The 27,486-nt window shown below is 52.5% G+C and overlaps 1 protein-coding gene across 2 annotated transcripts; it reads left to right on the top strand.

The window, feature by feature from the left end:
* Positions 1-861: 861 nt before the first annotated feature.
* Positions 862-23,919, top strand: SEPTIN4 (septin 4). 2 transcript variants are annotated; one of them, XM_008147714.3, is made up of 14 exons: positions 862-2,710; positions 3,366-3,410; positions 4,733-4,740; positions 17,848-18,147; positions 18,379-18,472; positions 18,889-18,975; positions 19,466-19,589; positions 22,085-22,219; positions 22,333-22,450; positions 22,540-22,641; positions 22,845-22,941; positions 23,035-23,197; positions 23,345-23,444; positions 23,703-23,919. In XM_008147714.3, the coding sequence occupies exons 1-14, from the start codon at positions 931-933 to the stop codon at positions 23,760-23,762; spliced, it is 3,213 nt and encodes a 1,070-aa protein (XP_008145936.3). In that variant the 5' UTR covers positions 862-930; the 3' UTR covers positions 23,763-23,919. The 2 variants fall into 2 exon arrangements, with proteins under 2 accessions (XP_008145936.3, XP_054565508.1); XM_054709533.1 differs by lacking the exons at positions 862-2,710; positions 3,366-3,410; positions 4,733-4,740; positions 17,848-18,147 and adding an exon at positions 12,894-12,958.
* Positions 23,920-27,486: the final 3,567 nt, after the last annotated feature.

The raw sequence follows: 27,486 nt of genomic DNA, 5'->3' as shown, positions 1-27,486 counted from the left end.
TCAATAGGGAAATAGATGATGGATACGGTAGAGTCTGTGTCTGAAAGAGAGAGAGAGACAGAGAAAGACACAAAGAGAAGCATGTGAACGGGAGAGAAAGATGACTCTTGCTTATCCAAAATGGATATTCAAGTTGGAAGTCACTCTTCAAATAAAGAACCAGAGGTCCAGCTGATCAGGAGAGCTAAGAGAAAGGGAGTGTGAGAAAGGACACTAGCATTGTGCAAAGCCCACCTACCAGACAGTGCTTTCTAGGTGAAGAAACCAAGGCTCAGGCAAGCCAAGTAACTTGTGCACAAGTAGCCACTTATGACTGAAACCAATGACTAACTCCAAGTCCTTTCTGCAAATCCTATCCTTACTCCTAGGCCAAGAATGTGAGAATTTATGACCTCGAATTTTTACCCCAGGGTCAATCAAACCACCCACAAAACCTGGAAAAGGTTGGACTCTATATTTTTTACTTATATACAGTGTAGTTCAAAACCAAACTAGGACAAATTTGGACCTTGCACCTAATTAAGACTGGGGCTAACACAACAGGATTTATTTGAATAGCCTTGACTTGTATGAGTCTCTGGGAATTAATGGAATCTCAGGAGAGTAGGGGAGGGCATGGAGCTTTCCTATACACCAGGAAATCCTGATTTTGCTAAGAATTTAGTCAAAGCTTTGCTGATGTCAATTCCAAAGACATCCAGTTTCCTTGCAGTTACTGCTTGAGGTTCTCTGAAGAATTGTGGCTGTCTGCCAGGATGTTTAATAGGAAGCTCCTTCCTTTATGACATCACCAGGCAGGTAGCTAAGGGGACTGTTTGAGACACTCTCAGAACAACAGCCTCTTTTGTGGGAGTGCAAGAACAGCTTTTAAAACTGAGGGTAAATATTCAGGCTTCATTAGGATCCTGAATACAAGCCAGCCGGTAAAATATGGGTTCTACCCAGAAGGGCACCACCTATCAAATGGTCAAGACAAATAAAACTGGGACTAAGGTAACAGTTTCAACACAGAAAGGGGCTGAGATAACTAGCACAAACCCTCATCAGGGACGTGGGTCCATTGCTGCCTCGACCCACCGAAGTGCTGTAATCACCATGAGCCCTCCTATCCATCGAAGATCAGAACCTGGGCATTTCATCATTTCCAGAGACGATCATCGCTTTAGCCTCCCAGAAACCAGCTTCTCTGGAGCACCCATCCCTAAAGGAACTGAGAGCCGATCAAAATCAGATGCATATCGTCATTCCTCTCTTCACCGAAAGATTCAGCAAACTCAGCCACCATCTTCCTATGCTGTTCACATGCAGCGGACTAGTAGTCCCCACAGAGAGGAATCCCCACGAAGAAGGGGTGAGAGCAAGGCAGGGCATGACATTAATCGTTACTCGACCCCAGATGCCAAATCCTCTCGCCGGTTGAGTTTTGTAGACCAGAAGGATAATACACAAATCTTACCAGAAGACCCACCCTCCAAGGTCCAGTACCCACAAGGGGTCAGAGTTCCCCGTAGGCCTTTGGTTTGCCCAAAGGATGAAGCAGTCCAAACTGATCCCACCCGAAAGAGTGCTACTGCTACTGCGATGAGATCTCCAAGGAAAGCCTCCAGCCCGACCCGCTCTTCTGCAGACGCTCGGACAGCTCAGAGAAGGACCCCTGACCAAGAGTATGAAACAGGTTATTACAGCCGCACCTATGCAGATCCTCGGACAGCTCAGAGAAGGACCCCTGACCAAGAGTCTGAAACGGGTTATTACAGCCACACCTATGCAGACCCTCGGACAGCTCAGAGAAGGACCCCTGACCAAGAGTATGAAACGGGTTATTACAGCCACACCTATGCAGACCCTCGGACAGCTCAGAGAAGGACCCCTGACCAAGAGTATGAAATGGGTCACTACAACTCAATTTATGTAGAACCCAAGCCCTTGCAAAGGAACAAGAACGTGGAATCATCCCTCAGACTCTCTATCCTTAAAGATTTGGATGGTGGACACCGAGTTTCTATGCGTATAGACCCTGAATCTATGCACAAGCAGTCTGCCCACACTGAAACGAAGCCCTCCCCAAAAGTTTTAATGTCAGCAGAAGTGGAGGACAACATGAAGTCCCCAATGCGAGGAGATAACGAGGTCAGCCGCAGAGTCACCATATGCTCAGGAGTACAGCCAACTCACCGTGTGACACCTCGGACAGTGTATGAGAGCCCCCAAAAATCTCCCGAGCCTGTCTGTAAGCAGCGTGCCCAAAAACCCTCAGAAAGTGTCTACATGTCCCTAGCACCCTCTCCAAGTCACTCTGCTCATGCAAAAGTGGAACTGACCCCTCGCCCCTTACCCCCTCGGTCCTTACCTAAGTATGGGCCTGACTCCTCATGGTGGCCCTTACTCAATCCTGACATTGAAATGCCTCAAAGCCGGCCAACAACACCTGATTTCGAGCCTAAATCCCCGCTTCCCGTGGACTATTCATTGTCCTTTTTTGAAATGGACTCAAGCCCTTTCTGTGACGATCTGCTCCAGCGAGAGAAGGCAAGTCCATCACCACCACCAGCACCAGCAACACCACCACCACCACCACCACCACCACCACCACCACCACCACCACAATCACCAGCGGAGCCTCCAAGCTGGGCACGGTTGAGGGACGTGCCACAGGCTCCCAAGCACACCTCCAAACAACCCATTCAAAGGTTTAGTGCTTTCTTCTTGGGTATGTGAAGAAGCAGACTGCCCAGGTGCAACCCCGATTTAGTGAGGTGGGACATGGGCAGGGAAGGCCCCCTCTTCATTCTGGGCCTTAGAGCTGCTCTCCTGCCAGTGCCAAAGCTAGACCCATCCTTGAGCCCATTGCTCCATTCCTTCCCCCCCAGCTTCTCTGAGCTCCAAACTAATGACATCGATGACGATGCTTGGGTCGGCGTCAGGCATTGATTCTTCCAGGCAACGCGCTTAACCTTTCCATGGAAGGTAGTAGAGAGTGGTTTGCAGGGTGGGGAAGCTGCTTCCTGAGAGTGGACATGAAGTACTGAGCTGGGGTGAGGACTGGTAAGAGCTAGTAAAGAGAATAAGGTCCTCCGGTAAATATTCTGGAAACAAAGTGGAGGAGTTGAGGCACAGATGGACTTAAGACTTGCAAGAGGGGAAAGGCATTAACAGTGGCACAGAGGCTGGGAGAAAAGGGAGAGGAAGAGTAGGAGTGTGACATTTAGCCCTAGACTGGAGGAGCTTCTTGGAGAGGATCAAAGGCTGAGGGCACCTTTGGGTGGAGAAATATGGATCTAGAAAGGGAGATGTTAAGTAGCGAGGGGCAGGAAGTGTGCATTCCACACAGAGAGAAAAAACATACCAATCTCTGTTACTTTCAGATGTCTCTGAGGAAATGTACAATCGTGTCATCTGGTGGCTAAAAGGTCTGTGCTTTTCCCTCCCATGGTTCATTGTGGGGGTTTGGGAAGCAGGAAGACAGGTTGGGAAGGTAGCCTTGATGTATGTACAGAGCTAGGTCTGTTAGGACATGGTGCATGCTGGGACTTTGACTTGAAGGAACAGAGGAACTTCTTATCTTGCCACTATTAGTTATTCCTTTGGGACTTGGAACCTTTTTCATGAGTCTTCTTATAATGGCAAGTAGTCACTGGAGAATAGTAGGCATGGAGAACAATGTAAGTCCATGGCCTTTCAGCTTAGCTGATGTTACCTATCATGTGATAAAGAAACAAACCCCACCAAAAACAACTTACCTGCTTCACAGTCTAACTCAGGGCTGACCCCACACTGATTCAGGTTGAAGGGGTCTCCTTATGTGTGTGTCTGGTTCCTCAGAACCCTACTCACACCCCTATACCAGGGCCTGGGAGGTCCTTATTGGCTGCTGCCCAGAAAGATCTCCAGGGATGTCTGGGCTTCTGCCTTGAGGGGTCAGTGGGTCTGCAGCCAACTTTAAAGTCCTTAAGTGTCTTCAGGGCCTGTGACCCGCCTGACTCCGCTGGTATCTTGACTTCTGTGGTGGGAGGGAACATAAGGACCAGCCCTTAAATGTGAATCTTAGTGGCAACGAGTTCCTGCTACAAGGATTGTGTTCCAAATATGCTCCAGCCCCATGAGCATGGGGGAGGCCAGGGCTCTGAATCAGGAAGTTCCTAGGGAAGAGAGAGCCCCGGGAATGCAATGCAATACCAACCAGCATGAGCCCTCAGCAGAGAAGGGCAGCCCTGCCTCACAGCAAAGCTCCGTGAAGTAGAAGTTTAGTAGAGTATGGATTCTGGAGTCATATTATTGGGTTTGAGACCCGTGTCCACTATTTTCTTTTTTTAATCTTGATTGTTGAAAGTATTATATATGTCCCACTTTCTCCTCATTAACCTCTCCCCTCTCCCCCCCAACAACTATTTTCTAACTATGACATTGGGTAAGTATTTAACCTCTCTAATCATTCCTTTTCCCCATCTGTTAATGGGAACAATGGCTTCCTTTTAGAGTTCTTATGAAGACTGACCAAGCTATGACATGTAAAACACTTAGCATGGTATGGTGCATGGCAATGGTGAGCACTCAGCAAATGCTAGCTGTTGACATTTGGGCCATTTGCACTAGGAGGGGACTTGGGCCATGTTATGGCCGAGTCCACTGCACATCCTCAGTAAAATTCTCTTTTTCCCTTCCTGTTGGCACTCTCTGATTTCCATTTGCTGCCCACTGGGAATGCCTGGCCTCTACATCTCCATTATGACAGATGAGGAGGTAAGAATGCCCCTAGAAAGTAACTTTCGGTCTTCCTGTGCTCTCCTTACCCAAGTCCCTGTCTTATCCTCTAATGAAAGCTGTTCTCTATTGTTGGGCAGGTGTTTGCTGCACAAGGGCACCTGGCAGAGCAGGCAAGCAGGGGCTGAAATCTAGCCTGTGTTCCACTTGCCAAGTTGTACTCCTCCAGGGCTGCATCTCCCCAGAGGGGAATTTGTAGCCCTGGAGAGAAAGGGTAGCGACCTTCTGGCAAGTGATGAATCCTTCCAAGTGTCCTATGGGAAAGCTGTCTGGGAAGCCATAGGTTGGATTGGTCCCTACTTGGCTCTCCCCTCTCCAGCCTAGGGCATTCCAGAAAGGGGACACTTTTCTGGGTTACACACTATTTGAGTCCTCACCTTGGAGAGCCACAAGGTGAACTCTGCTCTCAGCAGCCCTGTGTCCTGAATTTGGCAGTGTCCTGATTTCATAGTGCATTGCTCCCCTAAATACTTTAGTTCTTCTTGGCCCATGTTTGATAAGAGAGTCCAAGCTCTTCCTGTCTCCATTCTCTCTCATCTCTCTTTCTTCTCCAAAGCCTAGCATGGCCTCTAATGGGTCTCATCCATGGGCTAGCCCAGGATGGACAGTTGACTACTACAGATGAAGAACTAGTCGGGGGAGGGGCAGGACAGCCTGAGCTCAGATAACGGAACAGCTGCAGCGGAGGTGCCAGAAATGCGCTGCCACCCCCTCTGCCACGACTTCTTGTCCAGCCCTGCTCCCTGAGCTCAGCTGTGGGTGGGAGCAGCTACTTTTAGAGATTATTTCAATGCAAGACAGTAAATCCTTCTCTTCCTCCCTTTCTCCCTTCCTTCCACAAACAATTTTTATTCAGATGCCTAGCACTCTTCTAGGCACTATTGGGGAAAGCATTAAACATAGCGCACACATTCTTTGGCCTTGAAAAACTTACCATCTGGATGGGGAGATAAGACCTGGACAGGAAACAACAATATGAAATAGTCTGCACTCAAATGTCCAAGTAAATGCAGCAGACTTAATAGAGGCTCCTGGATGGTCTTAGGAGAGAGGGAGTGAGCTGGGAATTTGATGGGGTCAGGTTTCCCTCCTCCTTCCCAAAGTCAGGGGGTGTATCTTGGCAGTTAGCCCCTTGCTCACCCCTTCCTTGATGCAGATCTATACCTTTGGGAAGGGGTATTTCCTCTATTTCAGGATATGATGTTTTTGATTGAGCAAGTTCCTCCCTATTCTGCCCCATCTTGTTTTAGTTTAGGAAGTCAAATGCCTTGGCAGCAGGACAGCTCCTTCCCAAAATAGCTCTTATCCTGTCTGGATAATTGCAGTTCTCCAGCCCTGTGCAGTAGCAGAGCTGCTCCCCAGAAGCTGGGAAGAGAAGACGCACAGGCAGCTAGGCCTGCCAGTCTTCCTGGCTCTCTGGGAGCGGAGTGGCATGGAGGTGGGCCAGGTACCGTGCTCATAAAGTGAAAGAGCTCAGACTCCTCCAGCCTGCCCCGAAGCTGCAGGGCCACAGGCAGCCCTGTTGGATGGAGTGGTGCTGATGTCCAAGGCCTCTGTTTACTCTGATCTGGGAATGGTTGACTGTAGAGTGTGGTCCAGATTCCATTCCCGGCCAGGAATTATCTTGTGGCCCAGCCGCAGTGCCTGGCCTGGCTCGTGGACTGCAGCATGTCTATGGTTGAGCTTTACAGGATCCGCAGCTGGGGATGGAGCACAATTCAGTCCATCTCTCCTTTGACAGTTTCCTCCCAAACTCCTCAAGACCCTCCTGTCTAAGGGGTGGGGTGGACAGATGTTTCTCATCCTTGGATTGGGACATTAGGAGCTGGAATCTTCCCAGAGGTGATTATGCTGGACTGAGGGACACATTCCTGATATTTTTTGGTTTTGTTTTTTTAAATGTATTTTTATTGATTTCAGAGAGGAAGGAAGAGGAAGAGAGAGAGATTGAAACATCAATGATGAGAGAATCATTGATTGGCTGCCTTCTGCACATCACCTACTGGGGATCAAGCCCAAAACTGGGGCATGTGCCCTTGATTGGAATAGAACCTGAGACCCTTCAGTCCACAGGCTGATGCTCTGTCCACTAAGTCAAACCAGCTAGGGCCTGATAATTTGTTTGTTTGTTTGTTGTTATTTTTTATAGCAGAACTAGTCAAAGCTCAACAGGAAGGTCCTTAGGGTGCCCTATGGGGTCAGCGGGAGCTGTCTTCTCACACAGCCCTGGGGAATTCTATGGAATAAAATAGCTCTTGATGGGATGGGGCTGCCCTGGCCCTGAGAGCCTGTGTCCTCAAGCCACCTAACCTACTTGCCCTTGGATGTGACTTCCCAGGCTGTCAGTGGACAAGGTGTTTTACTCCCTGCTATATCTATCAATTATGCAAGAAACCAACTCTGGAAAACAGGCCAGAAACTAGAGGAGGCCGTCTCAGTGATACCTAAGGCAGACTTCAGTGTCTTCAGGGTGACATGTCATTTAGCCCCTGGGAGATGGGACAGCCAGGTTCCTGTTGGCTCCTGAGCCACGGGGATGATTTGCTCATGTAGATTTCCTAGACAAAATTCCAGATCCCAGAAGGAACACAGAGATGCTCTGCATTCATGGGAATGTTAACAGGATCGTAGGATATGAGCTGTCAGAAAGGAACCCTGGAGCCCTAGCTGGTTTGGCTCAGTGGATAGAGTGTTGGCTTGCGGACTGAAGGGTTCTGGGTTCGATTCCAGTCAAGGGCACATGCCTGCCTGCATCAGCTGATCAATGATTCTCTCTCATCTTTGATGTTCCTATCTCTCTCCCTCTTCCTTCCTTTCTGAAATCAAAAATATTTCTTTAAAAAAGAAAGGAACCCTGGAACCATCTCTCCCACTTTTCTCATTTTCTCTTGCTTTGTACAGAGACTGGTAGTTGAGAGGAAAGGGAATTGTTAAAAGAATGAAGCAGAGATGCTGGAAATGGGACATGGCACCTCAGGAGGCATTTCATAGCAGCTTGAACCTTGCCGCACAGCTTCTTTTCCTGTCAGATGGTACCTCGTTCAAGTCCAGAGCAGGATGGGAGGCTGATGATCTCTAGCCCAGACTTGCTGTTTTGGGGACAGGCTAAGTTGACCAACTCATCAGGGTTTGCCCAGGACTTTCCTAGTTCCAACATGGAAAGGGCTGCATCCTGAGAACTCCCTTAGCCCTGGGCAAACTGGGGAACTGGTTACCCCAGGACAGGCTGGGGTGCAGCGTGCCTCAGCAAGAGCACCTGGAAGCACAGGGCAGAGGGATACTGTCCTGCGGTCGCCTGAGACCTGGGCAGATTGCTCCCTCTGCCTATAAAATGGGGGCGGGAGAATGCTGTGCCTCCTTGTCAGGCTTGATGGCAGAACTGAGGCCAGAATAGCCCCACATAGGGAAGAAGCTGCCCCATCCATCATCGGCTTTCTGGTGTATTTCCAGAAGCTACTCGCTTCTCTGCCTGGAGCCCATCTCCTACACTCTGTCTTTCTGTCGGAGAAGTCTCATGATATTTGAAATAATGTTTTTTTCTTCTTCAAGTAAGAGAAGAAAGGGGGTTGGGGGGTGGCCTTGGCTAGATTAGGGAGCTTGGTTTCCGAAGGCAGAGTGCATACTTGGGTGAGGAAGCCAATCTGTAACACAGAAGCCACCCTGACAGCTGCTCAGCCAGAGGAAGGCTGTCCTGAGTGACAGAAATGACCAGGTCCCTTCGCCCTTCTCTGCTCAGCTGCCTTTGGCCCAGCTGCCACGAAGGCAGAAGCACAAGACAGCTGCACCTTGGGGGCTGAATGGAGGTCTGGAGGAGGGGGACAGGATTCGAGGCTGTTCCTGGGAGAAGTCAGGCTCTGACACTGTAGGTGGGAAGACTGGGCCAGCCAAGGTCATCTCCTTGGCAGCCCACCACAGGCAAAGTCACTGGGCTCCCAGAGTCTCCACAGCGGCTGTTTTGGGGAATTCGGTTCAGTGAGTCTGAAACCAAGACCTGTTTTCTAAAGATGGAGTGGCGGCTAGCTGGAGAAGCTGACCCCACAGTTGGCAGCACGGTCATCTCCATGTCACTTCAGTCTAAGGATCTCCTCCCTTCGCTCTGCATCCACATGCACATGTCTACTCCTTGGGAGGAAAGGCACTTGAAAGGTCACAGTTGACAGTTGCTGCTTTGGTACCGATAATTTTCTTGTTAGCTGAGATAATAGCTACCACTCGTTTTAGTGATTATTCCATCCTAAATGTGTTAACCTTTGTGAACCTTCATAGCACCCCTAGGAGGTGAACTTTTCTTCTCCATCTTTTGTGAAGAAACAGAGGCTCAGAGCTGGCTCGTCAAAGCTGGGAGCACTTTAGGGAGCATCCTGCCTCAGGGATTCAGATAGGGTGGAGAAACCCTCCTTCTGTAGCCATGTCTTCCATATCAATATTTCAGCAGCACCTTTAGAGACCAAGAATGGTGAAGGGAAAGATTTTAGTGGGGCTAACATCTATGTCTTTGCATGTGAACTTGGAGGCTGGGAGTGTGAGCTGGCCAGCAGCCAGAATGAAGGGCAGGTTATGGGGTCAAAAAAGTCTGATTTTTGTCTGTGCTCCAAAATCAGAGTGGAAAACTAATCAATGAATTCTTTCAGTCAGTGCATATTGATCAGACATCTCCTGGGGGCAGAAGCCTGGTCACTCACCCAGACAGATATCAGAAGTAAATAGAAGTTAAAATAGAGGACATATTCCCTGACCTTGAGAGACTTGTGGTTAATTTGGGAGAGAAAAATATACAGACGGGTCACTTGAAGGGGCGTGAACATCAAAGGACAAAACAAAGTCCAGCGAAATCAGTGACAGTTTCTGGCATGGAGGCACTTGGAGGGTAAAGGTAAGGGGGAGGGCAAGTTTCAGCTCAGTGTAATGACCTTGGCAACTCACTGCCCAAATACGGAAGGACATTTGTTAGAATGAGTGAGTTTTTGGCCACAGGAGGAATTCAAGTGGAGGGTGGGAGGTCAGGGGGTCCTTGAAGGGAGCCTTACTCCAGCGGGTAGTGGTATTGGGTAAGTGGTAAGTCCCTTTCACCCCTGAGCTCCTGTGCCCTGCCCTGCCCTGCCATAGAGAGGATGTTGGAAGGGCCCACTGGCTGGCTTCTAGCATCCTGCCAGCTAGCTCTAGAACTACAATCATTCAGCAGGTGCCAGGAAACACAGTGCTCCCTGGCCTTGCCACCTACATCTCACACTGCCCTAGGATCATGGGACAGGAGAGGCAGTATGGGGACAAGTAGGACTTAGCATTTTGGTTTCTTGCCTTTGCACAGACCTTGCTGGACAGACTGGCTAAGATTTCTTTGAAAGACACCACCAGGGCTCTCTGACTGTCATCAGTGGCTCATCACCTCTGGGGGAAGGGAAGTACAATTAGTTCTTATACCACGTAAGGGAAACGTGGTCTTCGCTAGTCATGCAGATCTGAAATCCTGATTTCCAGTGGTACTCACTCTTTATTCTTGGTTTTGAACCTTGGCCCAAGCATTCTTGTTTAGCTCTGTGGTCCATAACCTTCGCTGGTGGGTGGGCAGGAAAGGTCCAGTGGAGGGGCCAGGAGGTTTTCCATACAGACCATGTCAGTCTGACCCGAGCAGAGGGAACCCAGGACAGCAGGCTGGAGCTGTGGTTGCTGGTCTGAGTTTCCCAGAAGAGCCACCCTCTGTGCCAAACTAAGTGTTCCCACCCCAGCAGTGCCTGGGAAATGGTGCTCTCGGCAAGGACATCAGCGCCTGGCGGGACATTGGATTTCAAGGAGAACCAGAGCTCCAAGAGCCAAGGGGCACTGACGCAAGGTTGGCTGGGCAACCTGATGGTTGAAGGTGGGGAAGAGTGCTCAGTGGTCAGTGACTCACACAAGAGCAGCTATATCTTAGTCCTGCTTCTGATCAGGTGTCAGACTGTGGTACCTGTACCAACAGAGATGGAGCTGGGAGGAGTCCGGTCCTCTCTTTCAATGGGGGAACAAAGGCCCAGGGAGGAGTAGGGGCTTTAGGGCAGTGCAATAATCGTCAAAGCTGGCATGGGGACTTATGCCCAGACCAAGTTCTCTCAGATCCCTGAATGCTGCAGGGTTAGTACATGTGGAACAGTTCAAAGTCTGTCTTCAGCTTTAATTTTGCCCAACATGCCTCAGGTCAGGCCTGGGGTGCAGTGATGACAAACAGACTGACCATCAAGACCCCAAGAATCTTGGCTTAGAGATGAGTTCCATGGTCCTTGGCGTCTCTTAAGGCCTCACTTCCTTCAAAGCAGGATGGCCCCGACGTGCCCCAGGACACACAGGCTCTGTAGGGCGTGGGCAGCAGGTGCCAGCATGGAGATGGGATTCCAGTGGCAGCTGAGGATGAGCTTGCAGAGCAGCCTTCTGAGATGTGTCTGTGTTCACACTTGGGCTGAAGCTGGGCTGAGGGAAGGAGGGATGTAATGATTGTAGAAAAAAGGGCTTTGTGATGGGGCCTTTCTTCCTTGACAGCCTTTCTCCCCTGGGCCCACCACCCCCAACGCAGGCCACGCAGACTGCTGGCGGCAGCACCCCAGAGGTGTCCTTAGGAGTGCCTGCGTGAGGACTAGTGGCCTCCAGCTAGTTCCCAATAGTGGGGCTTTGTGTAGCCCAAGTTTGACATCCTGGTCTGACGGCAGCAGCTGCTGCTTCTGCAGACTTCCGACAGCCTTTAGTTTCTTTCTTTATGTCTTTGTTTTCCTGAGTACAGCTTCAGATCTCCTGATCCACCCCGGGCAGGAGACTTTCTCATTGTCTCCCTGGAGCCAAGCTGCTGACTCTTAGCCTAGTTTAATCCCCGCATTTTCAGGTGTGGAAATTGAGGCCCAGCGAGGTGAAACGGGGTCACCCAGCTGGAAAGGTTCCTCTGCATGAACTGATTTCTTTAAGCATCAACCACCCCTTCCATCCTGCCGCCCACTCATGCCACATATCCGATACCATCTCCAACAGCAGCCCTATTTTCTGAGCCTGATCTTACCTGCCTATCCAGGTTCCCCTCTCTCTTCTGATGAGTTTTAACCGACTCCAGCCATGCCACAGATCATACTGAAATAAGGTAGGCAGGCCTCTGGCGCTCCTACCGATAGAGAGGGCCATGCCTATGGGCTTCCGTTTTGTCCAAAGTGGATTCAGGCCAGTCAGCCTGCTGTCAGGGAGGGCTCTTGGGAGTCAGGGACAGGCATGCTTCTGGAAATTTCCACCCAAGCTTGACCAGCTCAGACCTGTATTAGCTCAGGAAATCTCCATCAACTCCCCACCCCCTAAGCATCTTCTTTCCCCTGACTGCTGCGGACCCTCTGAGCCTCTAATGCCTCTAAAGCTACTAGGGCATCTGTCCCCAGCTCCTCACCTGTTTGCCCAGCCTGCCTGGGGTGGCCTCTCCCGGGGCCTCCCTGCTTTCCTCAGCCCCCGGCAAGCCCCAAAGACCACTCCGCCTCTCCCTCCCTCCTTCCAGCTGATGATCCCTGGATAATTTATGCAGCAAATCCTCTTTAATCTTTAATCCAGGGTCCTGCACAAAGGGAACTTCCTGTCTCTTCTTCACAGCTCGGTGGAGGTGGAGCATGCCTGCCATCCCACCGTAGGAGGTGTGAGGAGGTTTGGATAATCAGTAACTTGGACTTAAGTCAGAGTCACATCCTGAAAACGTTGAGGGCTGGGAGGAGGGGGGGAGGATTAGTGGTTTCTCTCCAACTCATGGGGCAAACGCCCTCTCCTTCCAAAGGCGTCTCCTGGGGGTGCCAGGTGGGCCCTTTCTCTCTCTTTGGGGGTCTGGCTCAAGCCCCGATGGTGGTGCGCTGCCCCGAGAGGCCGCTCTTTAGGAGCTGAGGAAGGAAGCGCCAGGTGACGGTGCAGCACAGTTCTGAGCGCCTCTCCGCACCCGGCGCCTCTGGTGATCTCGGGCTGCAAGGTTCGCCCCGAGGCTGGCAGCCCCCTGTCCAGCGGGCGCCCTCACTGCCCTGCCCACTCCACCGAGGTGCAGACCCCGCCTGGGGCTGACTCGCCCCGCCCCTGCCACCGAGCCCCGCCCCTGGCCGGTCCACACTCGGGGCGGAGGGCGGGGGCCGGCGGTGCGGCGAGGTCGGCGCGCAGCTCCGGCCGCGGGTCCCTCCGGCGCTGTCCAAGCTGAGCCGGCCCAGTCCGGGCTGCAGCCATGGTGAGGCCGGGGGCGGGGGGGAAGGGTGGGGTTGGGGCGCGGGGCCAGGCCGGGGCGCGCAGGGCCTGCCACTCCCGGGCGGCTCGCGGGGACCCGCGGCGCCGCAGCCCTGAGGTGCCGGGCGGGAGGCGCTGTCGCCGGCCGTGGGAATAGGCAGGCACTGCTCTGTCGCCGTTCCCAAGTTTCTATTCCTGATCTGAGCAGCTAGAAGCGGACCCCGACCCCCGGGGTGCTGCCCGTGTTCTTGGATGAAGGGGTGGGTCCGTGGTGGGGTTTGGGGTGCGCCGGCGGATAAGCGCATGCTTTGCTGGGGAGGGCGCGTCCGCGCTGAGCCGAGGTGAGCGTCCCCGCCCTTGCTTGGGTCAGCTATTACCTGGGTGACCCCTCCTCACCCAGCTTTCCTAAGCTCGGGGGCCCGCACCAACTTCCTTTGGAAAACACACAGAGGAGGCCCACAGACAGTTCCTGCCTCTTCAAGAGGGAGGATGAGCCTCTTGGGCCCTCCTTCCCACAGCCTGGCAAGGGGCAGGCAGCATTGGAGCCCTCTGCCCCACAGGGCCTTCTGCCCAGACTCCTGAGAGAGGGAAGCCCAGCCCACCATCTACTCTGTGGGATCAGCTATAGCCCTTTACCTCTGAGAGAGAAGCCAAGGGAAGCTTCCTCCTGCAGCATCCTACACGCACCCTCCCCTTTCCCAACCAGGTCCCTCTGCAGTGGTGGGGGGTGGGAGGAACTCATTCCTGCCACCTGCCTGTAGTGGGAGGAGAAACAGTAGCCCCAGCCAGCCTCCCTGGAGGCCCCCAGGTAGGAAGTTTTGATGTTTGGCCAGCTCTTCTCCTGCCACTGCTGCCAGAGCCTGCCACAAACACCCTGTGCCAGGTGTCAGGGCCTCAGGCCCGGTGCCAGCTTCTCCTCCCAGGCTGGAAGCCCCCCAGCCTTTGCCTTCTGCCTTGGGCGGCACAGGCTGTTGACAGCAGGAGGAGATCTGTGACCAGCCTGTGGGGCAGGATGTTGGCTGTGGGCAGCCCCCAGAAGGGAGCTCCCGGAGCCCCATGGAATCAGAAGTTTCTGGGTCTGGAAAGGCCAACCTTTTGGGCTCTTGTCTCTCAAGCTGTGTCCAGGCTGAGGCCCAAGTCTTGGCCAGGAAGTTTTGGTGACCCTGTGACTTTCCCCAAAGGGGGGTTCCTGGGAGAGGCCAAGTGGTGTCAGTCTTCATCCCTGCCTCCATCCTTCTCCCCACATGGGGACGGACAGACGGATTGTTCCAGAGATGGAAGCCTGGGGGAGCACTGATTGTCCCCAGTGCCAAGTGCAGCAGAAGCCAAGAGGGGCTTTTTCGGCCACACACTAAGTTCAGTTCAGCTGAGGTCTTGGTGCTTTCAACTTGGCTGAGGCCACCCTTTCCTCGCTAATTAAAGACACCCCCCACCCCACCACCACCACCACAGTCCTCAGCCTCAGGCCCCTGACCTCAAGCCAGCCCAGTCCTTAGACTGACAGGATCAAGTCCAACCAGCCTCCTCTGTGAGGGTCTCTCTTTGAAAGGAGATCAGTGGGGCGTACTCCCCAGCCCAGAAGCCCCAGGGGGTTTAATTTGCATGCAAAAAGGACAGGCCAACATTAATAACCATCCTGAGATTTTTGATGCACCATCTGTCTCTCCTCGGGTTCAAAGCAGTATGAGGTATCTCACCTGGGAGTGCTTTCTCTCCCTAGCCTTCCTGGGCGTCAAGGAAGGGCCATTCACAATTGGATATTAAGGCCCTGAAATTAAAACACTATTCAAAATCACAAAGGGTGTTTCTGGCCAAACCAGAAACACTGGGCTCCTGACTCCTTGTCAAGTGCTCCATCTGCACACGCCCAGCCAGGCCTCTCAATTTGTCTCCCACCTAATTGGCAACTTTAAAGCCCCTGGGATGCCAGCCTCCTGTTGGCCTGAACTCATGCCCCTCAGAGACCAAGTGCTAGCAGTTGCCCCACTGACTCTCTGCCAGTGATGGAGTGATACATGTCCCCAAGGGTATCTTTAGGTGGGAGGAGCCCTCTGGGGCTCTCTGCAGGGCAATCTAGGCACCGATTTCTGAAGATAGTGGGGTTCTCTGCTGGAAAAACACAAAGGGACACTTGGGAAGGAAACTGGATCCACTTCCATGAGAACCTATGACCAGGGGATTATAGGACACCCCCCCCCCCACCCACACACACTTCAGCACTGCTTAAAGTTAAGATGAAAGAGAGAGATTGGAATCCTTTGGGAGTGGGGTCTCCTGGATAGCCAGCCCCATGTACATATGGGCCAGGTCACCTTGGGGATGTAGCTCACGACCCTCTGAACAGGTCTCGGTGTCCTTGGAGGTTAACAGGAGAGGTCAAGTAGATTAAGAACCTGTGCTGCAGACAGACTTGGGAGGCTGGTGCTGTGCCCACCAGGGTAGGCAGCCGGCAGGCATCATGGGGCAGCCAATCAGAGAAGGAGGGAACTGCAGAGAAAGCCAGCGATCCTGCTGCAGCTGAGCTGTCCTTGGAGGGTGGGAGCCAAGGGAAGGGGAGGGCGAGGGGGTGGGGAAGGACATTCCACAGGCTTTTTTGGCCCCTGACAGAGACAGGGGGGTTACATAGAAAGGGGAAGGAGCAAGCCAGGGCACAGGATTACAACAAGAGCATCAAGACCAGGCTGTGTCTGTGTGTGAGGAACTTTGCCTGAGGGATAAAATTAGACCTAGAGCTTGCCGACAGGGAGTCCGAAGCGTGGGACATGGACCGTTCAATGGGATGTCAAGGCAGCTCTGTCTCTGAGGACAGGACTGAAGCTGGGGTAAGGTACTGTTCTGGGGGATGGGTGGACCTGACCCGTCTTCCCCCTGCCTTGTCTGGGATTGGGGCTCAAAGTCAGAAAATGATATTTGGTCATGGGCAGTGCTGGGGGTGGGGAAGGACAGACAGGAGGGGAGGACCCTGGTGTCCTGACTCCTTGTCTAGAGCCCCTGTGGGCCCCTCCATGCTGACCAGCCGCCAGGGCTGGCAGGGAGAATGGTGCTGGATTCCTGCAGGCTCTGCTGGGAGAGAGAGGGGTGGGGGTCTCCATCGGTGCCCTCCCTCTCTCTTCCCTGCTCAGCACCCTGGGGAAATCAGGGGGAGCACAGTCCTCTCCCACCCTTCATCTGACGCCCAGACCAACTGCTGGGCCACTGGGAGGTTGTACAAGGGGCAGGATTTCCTGGAATTCCCCAGACTTTTTAGCTGTCAGAAAACAAGACCTGCTTCTCCTCCCCCCTACCTCTCGCCCCAGCTCCTCTCTATCGCCATATAATTCATCATCCAAGCTGGGACGCTTTTGAGAGTGGAAAGGGGCACAATTAATCACTGGACAACAAACGTAAACTGGGATGTGTGGTCACGCCACTGGACCCTACAAATAATAGGGGTGAGAAAAGCCTCTGAGGTCAGGCTTTGCCTCAGGACGGCCTCTTCTGGTCAGGAAGCCCCCATGTGCTGGTTCCAGTTTCAGGCTAAAGGGCCTCTTTTCCTCCCCCATCCGGGCGAGCCCCGGAGACTATGGCTATAAGCAGGTGTGGGGACTTTGGAGGCGACAGCCTGGAAGTCACTCTGAGGGGACTTTTCCCTCTAGCCTCCCTCTCTCAGTCCCTGCCCCCGGGCAGAAACCTAGCGGTGTGTAAGTCCGCGCCCTCCGTTTTTCCCTTTGTAAAAGGGGGACCTGCAGGAAGACTGTGGCCACAGTGGTCCAGGGTAGCCCCCACTGGCATGGCCATCCCTTTGTCCTTGAGTCAGCCTCTGAAGCCGGCCCTTGTCCATTGTCTGGGGATGGCACGTGGCTATTGTAAGGCAGAGCTGAGCCCAGCACTGCCAGGCACCCCACAAAGGAGAGAGGAAGCTTTCGGGTCTAGGGCTGAGGTGAGAGGGAGGGGAGCGGCCTCTCTTCTAAGCTGGGCCTGGTCTCTACAGTGGAACCAGCCATTCCCTGCTCACCATCCCTGTGGTTCCTAGTTCAGGCCAGATCCCCTCCTGCATTGCTGGGTAAAGCCCAGCTCCAGGCAGAGGTGACAAAAGGCAGCTGAGGGCTGTTTCCCCCTATAGGTCCCTCACATTTGCAATCTGAGTGTCCTCCCATCCTACATCACCTGGTCCCTCCTAGACCCCCTCCACGCATACACAGCATCCACTGGCAGGTTTTTCCTTCTCCCCTGGAGCCCAGGCTCAGGCTCTGGTGTGGCTCATTGTCTGGAATGAGAGGGAGTCGGGTCAGCTCTACTGAGTCCTGGGCAGTGAGCTCTGGGAGTGAGCACTCCCAGCGGAGTCTGCTTGTCAGTCCCCGAGGTCCCTGACCTGCAGTGGCAGGAGGCATGGAGCTCCCTGCTGGTTCCTGAGGCATGGCTGGCAGCTCCCTTCTCTCCTCCCTCCTGCTCTCTTGCCCCTGCCCCTCTGACTCTAGGCACTCTCCTTGAATCCTGTGCCACATTCTCCTCTCAGCTCTGATGCCTGTCTGCTCCCCTTAGTCAGTCTGACTTTCTGGCCTTTGGGGGAACCTCTGACCCTGGGCTTGGCCAGACCCCCAGGAAGAGCAGCCTCAACCAGCACCTGGTTGAGCGGGGGCTTCAGGACTGGAGCTACTCAGTTCTCAAGAGTTCAGGGCTGCTGGGAGTTGCTCCTGGACCCTGGGGCCTCTCCTGGCATCTCAGACCTGTGTGTGAACAGGTGAGGGAGGGAGGGATGGTGAATACTTCCTCTGGCTTGGCGGCTGCTTTGCCTTTTAACCACAAGCACTTTCCTCTCTTCCTCTTGCCTTCTCCGGTCTTCCTCCTCCATTCTTCCCTTCCTGCCACCTACCCACCTACCCCACCCCACCCCACCCCACCCCAAAACCCCAGATCAAGCGCTTCCTGGAGGAAACGGATGATATCAATCTGAACAAGTTCGTGAAGGATTTCCCAGGAAATGAAAGCTGCCACCAACCAGAGGCCAAGACCTGGGTGTCCAGGCCCCAAGTTCCGGAGCCAAGGCCCCAGGCCCCGGACCTCTACCAAGATGACCTGGATTTCAGTACCCCCCTATGGCCCCACCCCTCTGACAGCCAGCAGTACTTCTCTGCCTCAGCCCCTCTCAGCCCCTCAGCCTCAGCCCGGCCCCGCAGCCCGTGGGGCAAGCTTGATCCCTATGACTCCTCTGAGGTAGAGCCACCAGTCCCATCCTTACTTTTCAATGGGTGGTGCAGGAAGACACAGGGAGGGAGCATTGAAAACTGATAGTATCAGTAGGATCAGGAGCCCAGCTGGTAGAGTCTGGCACTGCTCCTCTAAGGCTGGGCAAAGTCTGAGGAGGGAGGGAGAAGGCCTGTGTTAGGTCCTGGGGCCCCTCCTGCCTCTCGCGCTCCCTGATACACTCCATCTCCCTGACACTAGGATGACAAGGAGTATGTGGGCTTTGCGACCCTCCCCAATCAAGTTCACCGCAAGTCCGTGAAGAAAGGCTTTGACTTTACCCTCATGGTGGCAGGTAGAGTGGGGCCCGGGTTGGGCTGGGCTGGAGTTTTTCAGGTGGGGATGGTATGTGCTGTATGTGGTAGAGAAGGAGAAAGCAGCAAGCGGCTATCCCTTTTTGCAAAGTAGCTAGGAGCCATGGGTGCCCCAAATTGTGCTCAGGGTAAAGTGGTACAAAGAACACTTCACCAACAGGTTTCTTTTATTTGCCTTTTTTCTGGGGGACCTTGGGAAGTCTCTGACCCTCTCCGGGCCTCATTCAAATGAGAAGCTGTTCTCTGTTTCCTTTCAGCTCCAAAATGCTATGGTTTGGTTCATCTCTTCCCAATTAAATAAGCAGCAGCTCCCCTCACACCGTGGTCTAGTGGGGTTGTCTCTTTGCTACAGATCTCATCTTCTGATTTGGTACTTCTGTCCTCTCTCCCCCATCAGGAGAATCTGGCCTGGGGAAATCCACTCTCGTCAACAGCCTCTTCCTCACGGATCTCTACAGGGACCGGAAACTCCTCAGTGCTGAAGGTAAGGAAGCGAGGGAGCATGAAGACAGGGAGGCCGACCTGACTTAGGAAAACAAACTCATTCCAGAGTCTGGGGGATGGGGCCTTCCCCGGCACACAGGAAACCATGGCTCCTAGACTGACAGCATCTCTCTACAGGCCTATCTGGCCTGGCAGCCCACCAGCCAGCTCCCTAAAGATTTGGGTGCCGAGGCAGGGCAGGGACCAGAATCCTGCCCTTTGAGTGAGTCTCTGACCCCCAAAGGATTCCAGGAATCCAAGAAAAGAGCAGAGAGCAGCAAGAGGCTGGGGCCAGAGCCAACAGCCACCGGCATTTCCTGTGTTGGGAAATGTGCTCCTTGCTGGTTCCCAGAGAACAGGCCCCCAGCAGCCTCGGGGTAGGAAGGGGGGCAGCGTGGATGAGGCAGTCTGAGCAGCCAAGCTGGTTGGGGTGGGCAGTTTATCCTGACGGGGCAGGTCCTTGCCCTGGCCTCAGTTTCCCCCTTCTCTAGAGCGGATCATGCAAACTGTGGAGATCACTAAGCATGCAGTAGACATAGAAGAGAAGGGCGTGAAGCTGCGGCTCACCATTGTGGACACGCCAGGTTTCGGGGATGCAGTCAACAACACAGAGTGGTATGTCTGACCAAGCACAACCCCAGCTGCCTCCCCACCTACCACCTTTTCCATACACACCCCCAGGGGCACACATAGGCGCAGACGTATTCAAAATTGTCAGGAGGAAGAGGTTTGTGACCTGGAGCACACCACGGCTCCTTTCTGGAAGCTGTCTCTGTAAAGTGAGAGGGAAAGCATTGGAATAGATGATCTCTAATGTTCCTTCTGACTCTGACCTATCATTCTATAATGGGAGTGAGGACACAAGATAAGAAAGAAGAGCCTCAAACAAGCAAACACATGTGAAAGCACGTAGAACAGGGCCTGGCATATAGTAAGTGCTCAATAAATGTCACCCTACCTTCTTCCTTTCCTTTTACAGCAACACTTTAGGTGCCACAAACAAGTGTTATTAAAGGGGTGAGAGTGAAATGGAGGGAGGAGTAAATGGAAGGGGAGAAAGAAGAGACAAAGGGGAAAAGTGGAACTTGGTTTTAACTCCAGGCACACTCTAGGCTACCAGCTAAAAGAAAGGGTGGCTTTGCCATACCATCCCCCACCCCCATCATCCCTGCTTTTTTTTTTTTTTTTTTTTTGCTTTTTTCTTTTTTTCAGCAACTGGAGGGATAATGGTCAGATCTGAGTGAGTAGATGAGAAGAATGAATGATAAAGACAGGAGAAAGGGTGGTGCCTTTGATGAAGAAGTTAGGCACGGTAGTGCTAAGACCTCTAGATGGAGAGTTCAAATCTTGCACAGTCTTGAGCAAATGACTGCATTCCTACTTCTTCCATTGAAAAATACTGGCCTTTACACCTCACCCAGTTGATCTGAAAATCACCTAGAATGATGCATGTATATGTACATTGAAACCTGTAAAGGGCTGTTTACATTTTACTCATGAATTTTAAGATGATAATTGCAGGACCAGTGCAAAATTAAAATGTGGGGCCCCTTGTTCAAAATGATTAAGAACTTCTAGATGGCCACAGAGAATCAAACCAGTGCACCTCCCCCCCCATGTGACTACACAGGTTGCAAGCCCATGCAGCTGACCCTGAATAATCACCTCACAGACTAATCAGACCCTTACAGACCTTTCTGTGCTCTGAGCCTTCCATTACATTCTTCATCATTACAGCATGGACTTTGGCTCAGCACACTGGTTCATCTTCAGTTTCATAGTCTAAGCCTTGAGGGAAGAGCCATTTCTTACATTCTTCCCGCATCACTGTGCTAGTACATGTTTTGTGGTCTCCACAAATATTCCTGATGGGTTGAGGTGGCCTCCATGTCAACATCACTCTTCCTGCTCTAGGAATATGTCTCAGCAAACTGGGCTTGCCCTGCAACTCTAGCTCCAACCAACACCTGGTTCCTACTGTACAATCCCCTCCTCTTGTTGTCCATAATAATATTGTACTTGCCTGGCATCTCACAGTTGGCTGTGCTCCTCCACATATACTCATTTAGTCAACCAGCAAGAACTTACTGAGCATATACTAGGTGTCCAGCCTGTGTTGGACATTTTAAGGGATGCAGAACAAGTATGAATGATCCTTGTCCCTGAAAGGCTTGTAGTCTAGTGGCAGTGGCAGTGGCAGTGGAGAGTGGGGAGCAGTAGTTCTCTAATATGTGTGTCAGTTGGGTAACAAATTAGTAAATGGGTCAGGCAGTATAGTGATAAACACACTGAGCTGAAAATCAGAAAGCCAGGGACCCAGTTGGGTAGAGAATTTTCCAGCGAAGATGATCAGGATCAAATCTGCTCTGGATTTAGTTCCTTCATGTATAAAATGACAGGGACGATGCTCAGAATGTCCTCTTATCAGGGCACCTATCAGTGAGGATTCAACTAGATAAAAGAAGAGAAAGCACTAGAAAATTGAGGTTCTTGAGTCTATATCTATAGATATATATTTATATCTGCTCCCGTTCTCTTTACCACAGAGTGAGATTACATAATCTCTCTATACTATATATATTCAAGAACCTCAGTTTTTCTATCATCTATCTATCTATCTATCTATCTATCTATCTATCTATCTATCTATCATCTATCTCACTGTGTGGTGAAGAGCAGGGGAGAGTGTGATTGGTGTAATCAAAGGAGACTTGGTGGAAAAGATGGTTCTTGGATCTGGCCTTGAAGGATGGAGTGGGTTTGAAGGGATGGAGGAGAGGGTGGAACCATATGAACAAAGGCTCTGAGGCTGGACCATGAACCTGACTTAGGGTTGCCTTGGTTTTCCCCAGTTGCTCTGTCACCTGGGCTCTTTTCCTCCCATCAAACTGGTATTTGTTGAACTCCGCCTCTGTGCTTAGCCTGTTTTCTGTCAGGACATGTGATGCACCCCTGTCCCACCAGGTACCTCCCTGAAGAAGTAGTGAAGCAAGCCAGGGAATAACCAAGTCTTGAACACACTGCTCAGGGTGGGGGCTACTCTGCAGCCCCAGAGCTCACTAGGCAGCCCCCGCTCCCACAGTTTCTCTGCTTGTCTGTCCCTGCCCCAGCTGGAAGCCTGTGGCAGAATACATCGACCAGCAGTTTGAGCAGTATTTCCGAGATGAGAGTGGCCTGAACCGCAAGAACATCCAAGACAACAGGGTGCACTGCTGCCTGTACTTCATCTCACCCTTCGGCCACGGGTATGGTCCGAGCCTGAGGCTCCTGACACCACCGGGTGCTGCCAAGGGAACAGGCCGAGAGCACCAGGGGCAGGGCTGCCACAAGCAGGTGGTCACAGATTCCTGTTCCCCAGGCTCCGGCCATTGGATGTTGAATTCATGAGGGCCCTGCATCAGCGGGTCAACATCGTGCCTATCTTGGCTAAGGCGGACACACTGACACCTCCTGAAGTGGAGCGCAAGAAACGCAAAGTGAGGGGAGCTGGTGCAGGGAGGGGAGCAGGTGGGCTTCTGGAAAGGATGGGGTCCCCAGAACTGTAGGCCCCTCATGTGTTTGCCAGATCCGGGAGGAGATAGAGCACTTTGGAATCAAGATCTACCAGTTCCCAGACTGTGACTCTGATGAGGATGAGGACTTCAAATTACAGGACCAAGCCCTAAAGGTGTGGCCACCCCAGGGCATCCCTTTCCCATCTTGTTTCTTCTGGGCAGAACAAAGAAATAGAATTCTATATAAGGGTGGGTTGTCTGGGGTGGGAGAGGACCCTGGTTTCCTAGAGAGGAACAGAGATGAAGACATAGGTGGAAAGGAACAGGTGAGAATGGGGGCAGGGGGTGTTGACAGACCCCCCCAAACTTCTTCCAGGAAAGCATCCCATTTGCTGTAATTGGCAGCAACACTGTGGTAGAGGCCAGAGGGCGACGAGTCAGGGGCCGTCTCTACCCCTGGGGCATCGTGGAAGGTAAAGCACTGAGCTTGTGACCAGGGAACCTCCTTGCCCTCAGTGACTCTCCCCTCCCCATACCCCTGGCTGACCCCTAGCCTTGCTATGCAGTGGAAAACCCAGGGCACTGCGACTTTGTGAAGCTGAGGACAATGCTGGTGCGTACTCACATGCAGGACTTGAAGGATGTGACACGGGAGACACATTATGAGAACTACCGGGCACAGTGTATCCAGAGCATGACCCGCCTGGTGGTGAAAGAACGGAATCGCAAGTATGGTCAAAAGCCAGGGCTGAGCTGGCAGGGGGGAATCCCAAGCACAACTTTGGGTGAGACTGAGCCCTTCCTCTTCTACACCTCAATCCAAGCAGGTGTTGGGGTCCCCTTAGCCTTACCAAGCCCCCTTTCCCTTTCCCTTAGCAAACTGACTCGAGAGAGTGGTACCGACTTCCCCATCCCTGCTGTCCCACCAGGGACAGATCCAGAAACTGAAAGGCTGATTCGTGAGAAAGATGAGGAGGTGAGAGCAGTATGGGGTTGACAGCCTGGGAGGTCCCCTGCTTGATCAGAAACCTTAGTATCTTTTGGTTTGGGAATAGGAAGATCCCTGAACCTGAAGCATATCTGTGTCCTGCATTGGTCAATTAGTGGTTCTATCCAGGGTCTCTAGCACACCCCAAGGCTACCCCTGGCTCAAGGGATCAGAGCTTGGGAACACTTCCCTAACATGATAGGACTCTCTAAAAGTACCCATTTTGATGCAATGTGCCTGTTCCAGCTGCGGCGGATGCAGGAGATGCTGCACAAAATCCAAAGACAGATGAAGGAGACCCATTAGCTGTCAGCCCTGGATATTTAAATCTTCTCCTCTTCGTTTTGCCCATGCCGGCCCCTTCCAGCACCAGCTCTGCTCAGGCCCCTGCAGCTACTGCCACTTCGCCTTACATCCCTGCTGCCTCCCAGAGACTCAGAGGAAATAAAATTTAACAAATATATAGTGGCTTCCGGTGTCACGGTCTGTATCTTTACCACCTCCTGGAGATCAAGAAGATCCTAGGACCCGGTTTTGACAGGCTTTTGGAGGAGGGTGCTGGATTATGGCTTCTAGTAGGGAAGGCGGGGTGTGTGTGGGGGTGGGGGGGGAGGATAGGGGAAATTTCCTCTCCCATGACAGGCTTCAGTCCTTGCCTAGAATAGTCTAGCCCCTCTTTTTTTACTCACCATTATCTATCCTGCCTCTCTCATCTGGGCCTGGGCCTCTCCACTTTTTGCACATGTAGTTCTATGGAGTTTTGGATCTGATATCTGTCTTTGGGAAAACATGGATAAATTAACTGCATGCAGCCTCCTGCCTTCCTGTTTCCCCTGATTTGGGGAAAGGGATATACAGAGTTAGGCTCTGTACTCTAGGAAGCCTGTGACAGAGCACTGAACAACTGTTGAAACCTCTGTAATCACGGAACACTACTGTAAATGCTGGGAATGAACCAAGAAGCCACTGCCCTGGAAGAGTTCCGCATTTAACAAATATTTATTAAGCATCTCCTAGGATGCAGACACTGTTTTAGACCCAAGCAAGGTTCCTGTTCTCCTGGAATTTACTAACTCTAGTAAAAGTTCCAGCGTTCTATAAACAGACACGTTAAAACATTTTGGCTCCGGGACCTGGCATTAAAGCACTCGGGCCCACTCCAAACTCCAGCGATCTGTTGAGAATCTGAATCAACAACTGTTCTCCATTTCTGTCAGGGTTAGTGGTATCCGCAGCCAGGACGCCCTCCAGCGGCCACCCTCCGCCCAGCTGTCTGGTCTGGCTCCCCAGGAGAGGAAGGGAGGAGCGAAGAGCTTGGTCCTCGGGGTAGTCCTATTCACCACTCCCAGTACAGACTAGGCGGTGGCAGCTAGCTAATGGCCGTCTCAGATCCGGATTTCCTCTCTCAAATGTGAGATCTTGACTCAGGACTGACGGAGCCATGCAGGCCATGAAGGACGGCAGTGCAGGTTCGCCGATGGAAAGTGAGGGTCAATACGCAGAAGAGGGAAAGCCCTCCCGCCGCAGGCGGAGAAGAGAAGAGACGGAGCCTCAGGCCCAGACTTCCTTCTTCTCTTAGCCTGCGGGGTCTCTTCTCCCTTTCCGCTTTGGGACGGGATGACCGCTGCGAAACTGAGACGGGAAATGGATAGAATGAGGTGGGACAGGAGACCTTTCAGAGAAATATTCCCAAGGAGAAGTCGTCACCGGAAGTGACTGTAAAGGCCTGTGACCCTACAAGGCCCCGCCTTCAATTGCGCTACCAGTAGGCGACCAGCCTCTCCTACTTCCGGCCCCTGGAGCCTTAGCCAGCAGCCCCGCTTTTATTGCTTTCCCATTGGCTGCCGCAGGGACGCGCTGTGATTTCCCATTGGTCGCATCTATTCTCCAGTACCGCGTCTCATCCCTCCAGGTACGGTCTTGTCTTCGGGCACCCGATAGGGTAAGGTTGGGAGGGCGTCTGCCCAATTTGGCCAATGAGCGACGTGAAGAGTGAGGGCGGTGGCTGCGTGGTGAAGACAGGGCGGGACTTGAGGTGGCGATTGGCCAGGGCGGGCACAGACGAGGGATACGATTGGTTGGGGAGAGGGGCACCGTGGTGGGTTGTAGCTGCGCGGCCTCAGCAGCTGCGGGAGACGGAAGTGGTGAGAGCGCGGCCTCGGAGGGTCGGGCGGACGCCGCCTGGGTGAGTCACCGTGCCCCGTGCACTGCCTGTCTGGGAACCGCAATGACCGCGTCTTACCCGGCTCCGCCCCGACCCCACCGGCTTTCGTGAGCCCCGCCCTCTGTCATTCGGGGCTCCGCCTCCGGGCCTTTAGGCTCCGCCCCTGGAACCTGGGCACCTGGGCTCCCCTGCCACCTGGCCCGCCTCCCCCCCACACCCCCAGAGCTAGATCCCTTAGGTCTAGGAACCCTGGGCCTCCCAGACTTGGTCCATGTTTCTCCCTCCGTTTCCCTGAGGCTGCGTGCCAGTGGGCGGTGAGGCAGCACCTTTGGCTTGCCGCTTGCTGGCTGTCCCATGAGGAAGCGTGGGCTGTGATCAGGGTGGTGGGCAGGAATACAGATGGAGGCTTTTATCCCGCACCCTTGGAAGAAGCGGGTAGACTGCCCGAGCTCAGATAGCAGGCATGAAACAAATTGTCAGTGAAACCAGGCCTTGCGCTCTAAGTGGGCCAAGGAGGCCCATCTGAAATTTGTTGCTTGTGCCCATTTAACAGGTACTGACTCTGAGGCCTGATTCTATCCTTATTGTGGGCCTCCTCTCGCTAACCCACTTAGTGTCAAGTAACTCAACAGGACCTGTGCAGCTCTGCTGCCTTCAGATCACAGGTTGTGGTCCCCTCCCTCTGTCCTCTGCCTTGGACTCTGCCCCCAGTAGGACAGGTCAGGTGGGTACTACTCCCAGACTCAGAGGCCAGCAGAGCATTCCTGTGGATTCATGTCCCCACCAGGGCCAGAAGTGAGTCCTGGTTGAGCAGCCTCTGTCTCTTCAGGGTTGGCAGTTCTTTTGTTCTCCCACAAAGAGCAGGGGTTGGAGTGTTTTGCACTTCTTCTGGGCTTGGAAATCAGGACTCTTGAATTCTGCTGAATAATCTTGGATAATACTTATTCTTGCTCCAGAACTTCGTGGCTGACTTCATACCCTGCAGAATCACTTGTTGCTTTCTCCCCATGAAGGTGCCATTGCCTCTGTCTGGCATGCTGACTTGTAGAGGGGCTGGACTCTCGGTGAGGAATGAGAATAAGGATTGTAGAGAAGTTCAGGAATATATATATATATATATATATATATATATATATATGTAGCATTTGTTGATTCCATTGTAATGTTAATGGTGTTCTTTACTCTTATGTTTCTCTCTCTCCTTATAGTGAAAAGCAGGCAGCCTGGACCCTCACCACGGTAGAATGGTGAGTACTCTCTTCTCCCACAGAATTTGTGTGTTCTATCATCCTTGTGTCTTTCTCTGTGAAGGTGCCCATCCCCCCTGGACCTTGAGCTCCAGGCTACTTTGTTCAGGCCCTAAACAGGTTTATCTGCTCTGGAGATAAATTAAGTTTCTTTAGATTGTAAAACATCAGCCAGTATACGACACTGGGACAGGAAGCCTTTAGAAATCGTTTTCTGCATATGTTATGCTATGCCTTCGCCACGCTACCACCGGCTCTCTTAGCCTTTCATAATGGCCTTTCTCTTGGATCCCTGGTAGAAGCTCTCTGTTCTGGTCTGAAAAGCCAGGCCTCCTTTATCTCAAGATCCTGTACTTCCTAGTGGGGCCCTTGAATATTGTGGGTGCTGTATTAGGAGTGGCTTCACCAAAACTATGGGGCTTCTCCAGCTCTAAGGTGCTGCTGTCCATTAAGCTACTGCAGGCAACAGGTGACTGGATATATAGCAGGATAGCACCCTCAAGGTACCCAGAATATCTCTGGGAGTGGTTATAATGTTCCCCTATATTTTCTATTAACTGTAACTGTGTACTTTCCTCTAAGCCTGAAGTCTCACCAGTAAAACAAGATAAGTCTTACC

Source organism: Eptesicus fuscus, chromosome 20 (assembly GCF_027574615.1).
Source record: "Eptesicus fuscus isolate TK198812 chromosome 20, DD_ASM_mEF_20220401, whole genome shotgun sequence".
Classification (NCBI taxonomy): Eukaryota; Metazoa; Chordata; class Mammalia; order Chiroptera; family Vespertilionidae; genus Eptesicus; species Eptesicus fuscus.
The sequence above is the reverse complement of the archived record's forward strand: the minus strand, read 5'-3'. Positions and strand labels throughout refer to the sequence as shown.